The sequence below is a fragment of the Marmota flaviventris genome, chromosome 3 (genome assembly GCF_047511675.1).
Source record: "Marmota flaviventris isolate mMarFla1 chromosome 3, mMarFla1.hap1, whole genome shotgun sequence".
NCBI classification, from domain to species: domain Eukaryota; kingdom Metazoa; phylum Chordata; class Mammalia; order Rodentia; family Sciuridae; genus Marmota; species Marmota flaviventris.
The window spans coordinates 66,278,150-66,291,266 of NC_092500.1; the positions used below are offsets into that span (position 1 = coordinate 66,278,150).

The following is a 13,117-nucleotide window of genomic DNA, read 5'->3' on the forward strand; positions in this document are numbered from 1 at the left end:
CACCATTTTTAAAAAAGCATTTTATTTTTAGTATACATGGACACAATCTTTATTTTTTTAAATATTTACTTTTTAGGTTCAGATGGACACAACGCCTTTACTTACCTTATTTTTATGTGGTGCTGAGGATCAAACCCAGGGCCTCGCCCGTGCTAGGTGAGCACTCTTCCACTGAGCCACAACCCCAGCCCCACAATCTTTTATTTTTATGTGGTGCTGAAAAACGAACTCAGTGCCTCACACACATGCAAGGCAAGCGCTCTGCCACTGAGAAACAACCCCCCCCAACCTTTTCCCTTTTTGAGGTAGATCTAACTTGCTGAGCTGGCATAGAATTTGTGATCCGAATGCCTTGGCCTCGCAAGGTTCTGGGGTTACAGGTGTGCCCAACTGCACCCAGCAAATACTATTCTATGTGATTGTTTTAAAAATTATATTATTTTTACATTACAGGCACATGCCTGAAGTCCCAATGACTCAGGAGGCTGAGGCAGGAGGATTGCAAGTTCAAGGCCAACCCAAGAAACTTAGCAAGACCCTGACTCTAAAATAAATAAATGAGAATGGGACGCAGCTCAGTGGTAAAGTGCCCCGGGTTCATTTCCCACCACACCTCCCAAACAAAATAGTAAGTATTTGTTTTATTAGCAATACAGTATATTCAATAAAAGTCAAACTATCACCTTAATTTACAGATGACATCTCTTCAAATGCCTGAGATCTACTTAGCTTTTTTGTTTTTGCCTAAGGGGAAAAAAAGAAGCTAAAAAGCTAAATTTTCTTTATATTCCCCACATACTCAAGAAAACCCCAGAGGTGGGCTGGGGATATAGCTCAGTTGGTAGAGTGCTTGCCTCACATGCACAAGGCCCTGGGTTCAATTCCCAGCACCACAAAAAAACAAAACAAAAAACACCCAGAATCCTAAACAGACTTTACAGTTCTCCACCCTTGTTTTGAAGATAAAATTCCACACTCCCTGCTCCAGAAACAAATAAACAATCAAAAACATGAAATTACAACCAGAGAACTAGAGAGTGGGCAAAACATAAAATGATTAAAAAGTAAATTCAAGTAGTCATGACATACGCCACCTGGAGAAAACGAAACCAGTCCTGCTTTTTAGTAATTTTATTATTTTTTCTAATATTGTTACTTTAATTTCCCATAGCACCTTGGCAACGTTGAAAACAAATACAAATACAAGGATGTACGTATTTTAACATTTTATGCAAGAGCATGTGTCACCATTTTTTGGAGGGACAATTCTGACAACAGTAACAAACCTAAGCAATGGACAAACTAGAAAGCCAGATAAATGGTTCTGATCACCCAACCCCCAACATTTAAGATATGCCATTCAAGGGACATCTGAAACAGTTTTTATTTTTTTTTAAAGGGAAAAAAAAATAAGGTGATATGGATAATTCTTTACATATACTAATCAGTATGCTGTGCTAAAAAACTGAAAATAAAAATATTTAATACACAACCTGTAGATATCTGAGCTGCACTTTTAGGAGATGTCTACCATAGACTAATAAAAACTTCTTATTTTTAAAAATAAAATCATTTAATAATCAGGTGATTTTCAAAAGAATTTATTCAAGTTTAAAACAAAATTTCTTTTAATTTAAAATGTCTTCATTCAGCTAATGAAATGAAATGTCCACGTCTTCTTCAAAGATCAGACTAGCTACAAAAACATGCAGAAAAAATTCTAAATTTGAACTAGTAGCCATCATATTTAAAGAAATATATATATATAAAAGAGGAAAAAATCCATCGTATATTATATCTAAGAATAAATCCCTCAAAAGGAGTTCACTGTCCCTCTTTTTGAGTTTCACCTTTTCCATAAAAAAAGACCAACTTAGTTCTTTTAAAATATAGTTATATATATTGCCAATACAAATAAGAGTGTTAACCCCAGTGTTTTTCAACTGTGTTAAGGTAAATCAGTAGACATTTAAGCCAAAAGACTAATTAATTATTAAGGCCATAACTAATAAAAACTAGAGAAAATGTTCAGTAACTTTTAAATACTACTTCCTGTTCCAGCAATATTCTTGTTCTCATTTACATTAGTGAAGAGACTATATTCCATCATTAAACCTTTTATAAAGCAAGTGTGGTTATTTAAAAAGGAAAGGAATGTGAAACAATATTCAAACTAAGTTAAGAAACTTTAGGAACCAAAAATAAATTAGTTTTTGTTTGTTGTTGTTTTTTGTTAGTTTTAATTCGAAGAGCTGGGGATCAAACCCAGGGCCTTGCTAAGAGCTCTACCACCTAGATGCATTCCCCAATCTCTGCAGGAAACAAAAATAAATTAGAATTCTTTTTGTCATTTGATCACCTGCAAATTAATCACAAGAGACAAGAACTACTTCTTATCAATCAAAGATGAATGTTCCTTCAAAATGAGGGTGAAAAATATTTAGATTGGATCATTATTTTAAATGCTAGTGTCTATATCTGGCAAAACTAGGATGATCAACATTGGAGACAGTTCCTAGATATTATAAAAGTCCTAATTATCAGGTAGAAAACGGAGGCAGGTTTTGCAATGTCTCTATGTACCTTCTACATGAAGTACAAAGTGATCAACTTGTATGACTTTTGTTCTTTATGCAGTTAAGAACTGTGGCTGATCACTGTATCATACATTCAATATAATTCTATCTACTTACAGCCTCCAGCAGTTCAAGGAAAGTTAGGCCAAAAGGATGAAGAGAAGGAAAAAAACTGAGATTTCAATCATTCTATCTTCAGAAGCAATAAATAGTTGAAGTATAATAAACACCCACCTTCATCAGTTAAGAGTAATGCTGGGAAAAAAGCCAACAGTTTCACACAACTCACTGGCATCACTTAATATAAACATTAAGCCTGTTGCAATAAAATAAATGCTAAACACATTCTGTGAATATATATATTACACACATATATATATATGCAAACACACACACACTCTCCCCTATACATCCCATCAAATGGCAATGATTAGATGTAATAAGGCAAATTAAATTAAAAAACAATATATTTAAAGAAATTAAAAAATGGTCATGTCGCCTTAAAAAAAAAGTCACGTCTTTAACATTTTTTACTTTCGATTACATTTGGAAAAAAAGCAAGAATATGATTGCTTCTTTTAAAAATAACTCCTTTCTTGTGTTTCAATTATAACCTTTAGGGGGTAGGGAATATACCTCAGTGATAAGAGTGCTTGCCTAGTTTGTGCAAGGCTTGGGTTCAATCCCGAGTACCAGAAAACAAATAACCCTTTAGATTTTTTGGAGTTGGTGAACTAAAAAGTCACATAAGCATACGAGTAAAAGAAGCCTACAACTGTGACAGATATTAAAAAAAAAAAAAGTAGCAGGAGTAATGTTTAAGTGCAATAATTAAGCTTATAATCCTTACCAAGTGATTTTTACAAAATGTTTATTCTTTTAATTCCAATGCACTCACAGGGGGTTAACACTTTGTTTCATTTCCACCAACTGCAGCATTATGTAAGTAAAGCAAAATAAGCACTTTTATCATAGATGTACGCCAATGATTAATAAAACTTTCTTTTTTTAAAGGACCTAAACTTCCCCCAAATTTCAGCGAATTTTATTGTATGTCTCTTTTAGAAGTTGATTTTAAAAATAGTGTGTAGAAAAGTTTCAAACTGTGTAAATATATTATACCATGTTATCAATCCACCAAATCAAAAGCAACTGCCAAGCTAAATAATAAATTACAAAGAAATAATAATTCTGGCTTGTACAGAAATGTGCAGTGTTTTCAAAGCTCTTAACAGTTATCCACTAATACAAATCTCCAAAGCTTAACTTAGAACTGAAAGCAGTTTCACAGTAACATTTTTAACCTCCATTTACATTCACTTTAATATATTAAAGATGTTTATTCTATGCCACAATGGTGCTTTCCAGTGTTCACAATTTACAGTTTCAATTTGTACATATGTAACTCATTAACATAAGGGAAAGTTCTTCCTGTTACAAACTATCCCTAAGAAGAAAAATAAAACCCCACCCTACATAGAACTCTGAACATGGTATGACTTAAAAACAGATTAATGCAACATGGTTTTTAATATTTTAGCCATTTTCTAAATACCAGCATGTAAACTTGCCTATTTAATATATGACAGCTACAATTTTATTCACTGAGAAATTCTGCATCAATTTTATTTAACCATCTTTATCACCTTATCATAAAAATCTCTTGACTTGCTGTTTCTGTTTCAGTGAATTCCAAACTGTATATATATATATATATAGGTTGGTTTTTTTTTTTTAATTTTAAGACGAAGGAAGCAAGGTGATATACACTGCAAACAGAAAAAAGTCCCCCCGCCAATTAAGCCTTTATAAAAATTTTCTCTTCTATACTATTTAACACTTTTAAAAAGTCAGTTAAATTGTTTCATCTTTAACAATAAACAAAATATTACTGGAGAGTCAGTCTGCCCCACCTTTCTGGGACCTAAAATTCTGAGTATGTGAACAGAATAAAATACTTCAGTGTTAAATCCCCAAATTTATAACTGTTATACGATTTGACTGGATTAATTAAAATATACAGAAACATACAATTCAAATTCAATAGGTGGTTGGTTATTTTACTTTTGGGGGTAGGTAGTCAAAAAACAAAGAGTAACAAATGAAATAGCAAAAAAGTTTTGTTTCCCATCTTAAAGGTGAAGGGAGGGGTGACAACAGATCACAGGGCAGTTTAAACCTTTAAAATCCACTGACCTATCATTTCAGGTCCAAGATGAATTTCTGAATTTTGTTGAATAGCCCCCCATTCTTTCCTTGAGTATCAAACTGATTGGTAGTCACATCTCCAAGTATAATTAGAGCTTAACAGTCTGTTGAATGAAATATTAATAAAGTTGAAAAGACAGACTAAATTCAAACTAGAATAAAAATCTACTCAAGTATTACATTCAGTTTTCAAATCATTTACTAATATGACAACAGATTTGGCTTAAATCACTCTTGCACACACTCACAACCACAGACACCCCAATTACTGATCTGCTCTGCAACACAAGGCCATATAATCAGAGATGACATTCTCCAAGCCAAACATTAAATAGATTAAAAAAAGTAATTTCTAATTTTTACAGAAATGCTTCTTCAAAAAAATATTTTCTTACTCCCTCATCTCCTATACTGAAGGATGTATACTGCTTTTTTTTTGTTGTTGTTTTGTTTTAATTTCTCAAGCTAAATCTGAACACTCAAAATTGATTCCAGGCAGAAAATCTTTGTAAATTAAAATCAAAAACAAAAATAGAAAAATTATATTTTATATATGTGTATATATATATTTATATATATATATATATATATATGTATTTATACTGATTGGAAGCCTCCAGCATTTTAAAATCACTTTAGAGATGAATTTTGGGATTCTACTCCTCACAATTCCAAAATCCATAATGATTTAAGGATATATTTTGTTTCCTTCCTGGCTACCCATTCCCCTCCAAAACAGTTCAATATAGCCACGGCTCAAGTTTAATGGGAAGAGAGAAAGTTTTTGAATAGTTTTGTTTTTTTGATTTTACTTTGGTGATCTGGGTGGCACATATTGCTCTTTGCCATTACGTCGAGTCACTCCCTGAGGTATAGCCCTATGGCTAAACTGGCGTCTCTGTTCCCTGATTTTTCCAGATGCTCCCCTGGGAATGGTATTGCCTCGGAAGCCAGAATAATCCTTACTAGCCCTTGCTTCTGGCTTCTCATGTGATTTCTCAATGGACTTCTCAGGAGCTCCAGTCTCTTCATTTTTGGTGGGAGACACAACATTGGAGCGAAGTTCCCGTAGTGGCTGCACAAGAACTGGAACTGGCTCTTTAGGGGGCTTCTGGCACACTTCGGCATAACTTAACTTTCGAGGTTCCTTTTGAAGGGATAAGGGGAAAAAAAAAACTTACAATACACATTCTTTAATAAAGTACAAAAAAGGATATTTTAACCACAGAAAAACATAAGTTATTTTCTAGGTAAGGGCAACAGATATTCTTATATACACTAATGCTGTTAAAGTGATTAGTATAAACTTAAAAAAAAAAAGTGTTGAAAAAAAGAAGTCAGGGCTGGGGATATATCTCAGTTGGTAGAGTGCTTGCCTCACATGCACAAGGCCTTGGGTTCAATTCCCAGCACCACAAAAAGAAAAAAAAAAGAAGTCTTAGAAATTGATCCATGATATAATTATTTTACTTAAGAAATATATATGCAATGAAATAAAATGGATCCAACCCCTCCTCTTGGTATAAAGAACCCTGAGAAGGAACATTCAAGAATCTTGGCAGAAATCATACTTTTCTAACATTATTACTATCATCATCAAGATAATGTTCTAATCTATAAAATATAAAGAGCTGTGCTAAAATGCTACTAGTTGTATCAGTGAAAATATTACAGGTAAATTTTGTGTCCCCCACCCCATATTTTCCCAATCATAAAATTATGAAATTGAGGGGGCTTGGGCTGTGGCTCAGCAGTAGCCCATTTGCCTGGCATGTATGAGGCACTGGGTTCAATTCTCAGCACTGCATATAAATAAATAAAGATGTATCAACAACTGAAGAAATAATACAAAAAATTACGAAATTGATTCTGGTACTGAAATACAAGTAGGAATAGTCCCTAATGGCTTTCAAAGACTTATTAGTGCCACATAAACAACAAGATGAATTTTAACAGGGTCAAATCTCTTTATGATAGCCCCAAACTGGCAAATTCACCAAAACCTGGATGAGATGCTTTTCTGCTATGAGCAGAAGGAAAAGAACGAACAAACCCAAAGAAACTGAATAGTAAATTCTTCACTCTTCAACATGACTAAAACTTTCCATTTCTTCATAGTGACATTTAACTCCTTTAATTTCTTTCAGATGTAGCCAGTCTTACTTCGAGCTACTTCCAAATGACTCTTGCTCTAATAAAGTACCATGTGAAAAAAAGTTGTTTTTAAAATTATATAATCTATTAAATTTTTTTCTAACATAAACTAAACTCTTCCAAGTTACCTGTATGGTCACAGCTCCGGATGCATTTGTGTTACTATTACTTGGTGAAGCAGTATTTGCCTGTGGTGTCTTTGCAGTGCTTGGGGAAGAAACTGGTATAGTCATCTGATTGAGAACATCCTTCTGAACAGTGGATTCCTCTATTGGATCCTTTTCTTTCTGAGTTGTGCTAAGGAAAAAAGAGTTTGGATTTAGAGAACAAGAATTACTGAACTACCAATGAGAAGAAAAAGTCATGCTAAAGATTTTTTATACTAAAACTTGTACCTTAATGCAGGAAGCTCAGCTGTACATGGAGGATTTGTACTCATATTGAGTTGCAGGGCAGAAGTACAGTCTGTTTGCTCATCTTCTACAGGTACTGGGCAACTAACTCTCAAGTCTTCATTATCCTTAAATAAACAGATATTCAAAATTACATTTAGACATTTTTCTAAATAAGATGTACAAATGGCCAATAAGCACATGAAAAAGATGATCAACATCATTAGCAATTAGGGAAATGAAAATCAAAACCTGAGAAACCCCTATATACCTACTAGTATGGCTATAATAAAAAAGACAGAAATCAACAAATATTGGAGATGATTATGGAGGTACTGGATCTCTCATACATTGAAAGTAGCAATGTAAAAAAGATGAAGCAGCTTTAGAAACCAATGGCAATTCCTCAAAAAATTAAATAATTATATGACCCAGCAATTCCACTTCTATATACATACCTAAGAGAAATAAAATCAGGTCTTATCTCATATAGACAGGGGGAAAAAAAGGTCTACACAATTTTTTAAAATATATATATATATATTTTGGTTGTAGTTGGACACAATAACTTTATTTTACTTATTTTTATGTGGTGCTGAGGATAGAATCCAGTGCCTCACACATGCTAGGCAAGAGCTGTACCACTTAGCCACAACGCCAGCCAATACAAAAAATTTTATATTCACCATAGCATCATTTATAATAACCCCAAAGTGAAAATGAACCAAATGTCCATCAACTGATGAAGGGGGGGAAATGTGGTATATTAAAAAACAGAATATTGTTTGGCAATAATAAGAATGAAGTGCTTGACACGGAAGCTCATACCTTTCATCTCAAGACTCAGGAGGTTGAGTCAGGAGGATTTTAAGTTTGAGACCAGCTCAACTCTGAGACCCGGTCTCAAAATTAATAAAGGGCTAGTGATTTAGCAGAGTGAAAAGTCATCCCTAAGTTCAATCCCCATTACCAAACAAACAAAAACAAAAAGGAATGATGTACTTATATCGCTTCAAAGTGAAGATTTTCTGCTAAGTAAAATAAACCAGGTCACAAAAAGACAAATAATGTATGATTTCATTTATTTGAGGTACCTAGAGGAGTCAATAGAAACACAAAGTGGAAATATAGTTGCCAGGGGTTAAGGGTTGAAGGAAACAGGAAGAAGCTCAATGGATATACAGTTTTAGTTTTATTTGATGAATTCTACAGACTGGCAATGCAACAATGTGCATGTACTTAACCACTACATATACACTGGAAATGGGTAAGATAGTAATTTTATATTGCAGGTATTTTACCACAAAATAAATATGTGTGTGTATATTTTATATATATATCTCTCTGATAAATAATGGGGATGGAACCCAGAACACTTTACCACTGAACTATATCCCCAGATCTTTTAAACTGTATTTTGAGACAGGGTCTTGCTAAGTTGCTGAGATGGGCCTGGAAATTGCCATCCTCCTGCCTGCTTCCTGAATTATTGGCATTACAGGTGTGTAACACCATGCCTGACTACCAATTAAAACAAACAAACAAAAAACAAAACAAAACAAAAAAAACCCAACAGGAACAAAAACAAGGCCCGGAATTTAAAACTGATGAATGAAATAAAAGATATAATAGATTTAGAGGGGAATATTTGGGAACACTTTGTAGAAAACATAGTTGAGAACAAAAATAAAAATCATAATAACAACCAAAACAAGATACAAAGTTCAACCTATAAGATCTAATAACATATTAAGAGTTCAAAAAAGGACAAAGAATGATTTATGAAAGAAATAATTAAATGAATTCCCCAGCATGATATGACAAGAGTTTCCAGATAGATAGTCTACCAATGAATGAAAAAGAGCCATACACCAAAGACCCATTATCATGAAGTACCAGAGAAAAATAAAATACGCTCTAATTACCTTCAAAGAAAGATAAAATTTACAGAAATCAGAGCCCCTAGACTTAAATAAAGGCATTATGTCCATCTACAACTAAAAATGTTTAAAGAAAAAAAAAAAAAAAAAAAAAAACCCATGGAAGCTGGATGATTTTCTCAGCAAGATGATTATATCTGAATTTAAGAACCTGCTTTTACCTAGACACTGAAGAATAAAAAGAAATCATTAAAGTGAAAGAATTTACATGAATTTTTAAGACAAAACTCTGAGAATATGCCAAACACTTTTGATTCTCAACTTTAAAACAAAAACACACCCTAAGACCCAGCAACTTCATTTCTCTTTCTCTCTCTCTATATATATATACATCCTAGACGTTCTTGTTCATATAAAGATTTGAATATTTTTAAGAGCATTATTTATATTGGCAAACAGAAAGCTACAATTTCCATCAACAGCAGAATGAAGACATAATTTCATTTAGATATTTACAAATGGGCACAATGCACATTATATTGTTTAGGGCAAACTAAGAGCTGGAACCTTTTGGTAGGCCCCTCTTTTAAGTTATAAAGGGCTGCAGAAATATATATACATACATACATACATAAAACCAAGAAGTAGTACACAAAGCCTAAAATATTTACAATTTACCCCTTTTCAGAAAAAGTTTGCCAATCCAGAATGGTAAACTAGAAAAGAAAATTATTATCACAAAGTTATATCTAAACAGAAGAGGGGGGAAGGAGAACCGCAAACAGGAAGAGGATACACATGTTGCTTCTAAGATACTGAGGGCATTTACCGTCCACAATTGTAGGTTGGGAGTACATGGGTAAGTACACTTCATTATTATTCTTTTAAAATGTATGTGTCTGTCTGTCTCACCAAATCTGAGAAGTTATCAGTTATAAAACAAATCATTATTTTATAAGGTGCCCAGAAAAACACTGCCACTTAAACCATGATACATTTTACATTTTAATTATTAGCCTGATTTATTTAATTACTTTTTTGGTAATAGGGATTGAACCCAGGGCACTTTACCACTGAGCCATATCTCCAGTCCTGTTTTACATTTTGTTTAGAGACAGGGTCTTGCTGAGATACCCCAGGCCTCTCTTAAGTTGCTGAGGCTGGCTTTCTTTGAACCTGCAATTCTCCTGCCTCAGCCTCCTGAGCTGCTGAGAAATGGGCATGTACCACCATGCCTGGCTGACAGTCTAATTTTTAAAGATGGTAAAACGTGAAAAAAATGTATATCTTAGAATTAATAAAATAACTACCATATTTCAAAATATTTTAAAATGAGGGCTGACAGTAGAAAAAGGAAAATATTTTTTTGGGGGGTGTGTGTGTGGGGAGTGGTACCATGGATTGAACGACTGAGCCACATCCTAACCTTTATTTTCTATTTTATTAGAGACAAGGTCTCACTGAGTTGTTTAGTGCCTCGCTAAATTGCTGAGGCTGGCTTTGAACTCTCTATCCTCCTGCCTTGGCCTCCCAAGCTGCTGGGATCACAGGTGTGCACCACCGTGCCCAGCTGGAAAACAATTTCTTACAGAGAACACTATCAAAAGATGAACTATAGACCAAGTATCAAAGCAGAAAAACATTTACAGAATCTAAGACTTAGAAATTTATACCTCATGACCACTTGTTCAGGAAGTTCTAGAAGATGTGACGAGTCATAATATAGGAAAATAAAAAGAGGAAGAAGGGGATCCAATAAAGGAGACTAAGGAAAATTTAACAAAATGGTGAAGGAATACAGAGATATGAAAAATTGTGTCCTATATGTGTAATAAGAATTGTAATGCTTTCCACTGCTGTCCTGTAGTTAAATAAAACAATTAAAAAAATAATAGTAAATAATGGTGAAGGAAGTCCAAGAAACAGTCATATAGCAGGCCACTGAGAATGTATAAGAAAAAGAAATAATTACAGTGTACTCTGTCATTTATGTTTTTTAAAAAAATATTTATTTGGGGTTGGGGCTGTGCAATTGTGCACTTGCCTGGGAAGTGTGAGGCACTGGTTTTGATTCTCAGCACTACATATAAATAAATAAAAATAAAGGTCTATCAACAACTAAAAAAAAAAAAATACTTAAAAAGAAATATTTATTATTTTTTACTGGTAGTTGGACACAATACCTATTTATTTACTTTTATGTGGTGCTGAAGATCAAACCCAGGGCCTTGCACGTGCTAGGTGAGTCTACCACTGAATTGCAACTCAAGCCCTAATCTATCATTTATTTAAAAAAAAAAAAAAGCGGGGCTGGGGTTGTGGCTCAAGTGGCAGAGCGCTCGCCTAGCAAGCATGAGGCACTGGGTTCAGTCCTCAGCACGACATAAAAAGAAAAGATATTGTGTCCACCTTAAAACAAAACCCTAAAATATATTTTTAAAAAATGTAATACTGAGACATGGCTTACAAATAACAGCATGTTTTAGTCTACTGGTGATGCTTTTTACTTAGAGATACTGAAATAATGGGCACCTTATAACTGATGATATCTCATAAATGATGAAGCCCAATATACTGGGAAGATGGGAAAAATTTTTATGTTTATTTAAGAGAGCTATATATATTTCCTTAGCTCTAGAATGTAAATCTAACAATGTCTAAAATCTTACTTTTTAAAGAAATATGAAGAGGTCTCTACACTCAAAAATATTGTAGGATGTAGTAGTATAACTTGCTGATATCTACTCTCCACTATTTCAAAGGCTAAGTTTATCAAGTTAATTATAGGGTAGTAAGTGGAAATACAGCTTTCGACTTATTAAGCTGATTGACTTTAAAGACATGTAAGAGTCAAAGAACATTTTATTGACCTTGTATAATACAACTTTATTATAAGTCCTTTAAAATAAGGTATGCTGAAAACTCCACAAGTTAAAACTATGATAGAAATACTAAGTATAAATAAAATTTAAAATAATAGCCCTGAAAACAATGCCCATAAACACAGTTCCAGAAAGTGAGAGAATCACATTGATTCTTCAGTGATTACCTTTTCTTTGTAGACACCTTTAACAACATCAGACATTCTATTCTCCAAAACAAGTTCACCTGGCATTCTTGATGAACTTCCAGGTAATGGAGGAAAATTTGAAGCTAGTAAGTCAAACTTTGGTGTAGGAGCCTTTGTTTCAGCTGTTGAAGGATGGGGTCTCTAAAAGACACAAATCATCAAACAGGTCATATGCCTATTGAATTCTCTAATACTTGTGCTGTACCACTGAGCCACAATCCCAGCCTGCCTATTTATCTTTAGATAGCTCTCTCTTCTGTTCCTTTTGCAAACTGCCACACTCCTTAAAATTCTGAACCAATATCTACTGTTCTTCAGTTTCTGTTTGCAATTCCCCATTCTATTAAATAAAAATAAAAACAAAAACCCTAATCCTACCATGCCATCAGTTTTACTCTATCCTAATGGAGAACAGCCAGGAACGATGGTGCATGCTGGTAATCCCAGAAACTTCTAAGGCTAAGACAGGAAGATAGCATAGACTCTTCCTCTTTCTATCTCATCCCCTCTTCCCTTGACCCTGAACTCAACATTCCACTAAAACTGCACAAGATGTCAATGCCTTTCACCACAAAAATCTGGAAGTCAGACTATTTTTACTGACTTCATTATATAGCATGTGGCATGATTGCCCTTCTTTCTTTTGGGAGTGTACTTTCTTCTTTTTTGCAATGCTGATGATCAAATGAAGGCCTTCAAACATGTTCAGCAAGTGTTCTACCACTGAGCTAAAACCCTCGCTCTGGGAGTTTGTTATTTTTATTTTATTTTATTTTATTTAGCTTTAGTGGTCTTCTCTTTGTTTCTTCTCAGATCTGAAAACCATGTGCGCTTTTC

At 33.8% G+C, this 13,117-nt stretch overlaps 1 protein-coding gene across 8 annotated transcripts in view; it reads right to left on the reverse strand.

The window, feature by feature from the left end:
• Positions 1–3,393: 3,393 nt before the first annotated feature.
• Positions 3,394–13,117, reverse strand: part of Larp4 (La ribonucleoprotein 4) — a 67,989-nt gene continuing 58,265 nt past the window's right edge. For 7 of the 8 annotated variants that reach the window (XM_071609846.1, XM_071609849.1, XM_027949976.2 and 4 more), the window contains 4 exons: positions 12,260–12,421; positions 7,334–7,458; positions 7,067–7,235; positions 3,394–5,931 (listed from right to left, as the gene is read on the reverse strand). In XM_071609846.1, coding sequence (XP_071465947.1) covers positions 5,593–5,931; positions 7,067–7,235; positions 7,334–7,458; positions 12,260–12,421 — 795 coding nt within the window. In that variant the 3' untranslated portion in view covers positions 3,394–5,592. Of the gene's footprint in view, positions 5,932–6,233; positions 6,976–7,066; positions 7,236–7,333; positions 7,459–12,259; positions 12,422–13,117 lie in introns of those variants that run through there. The other variant, XM_071609850.1, reaches the window with a different exon arrangement.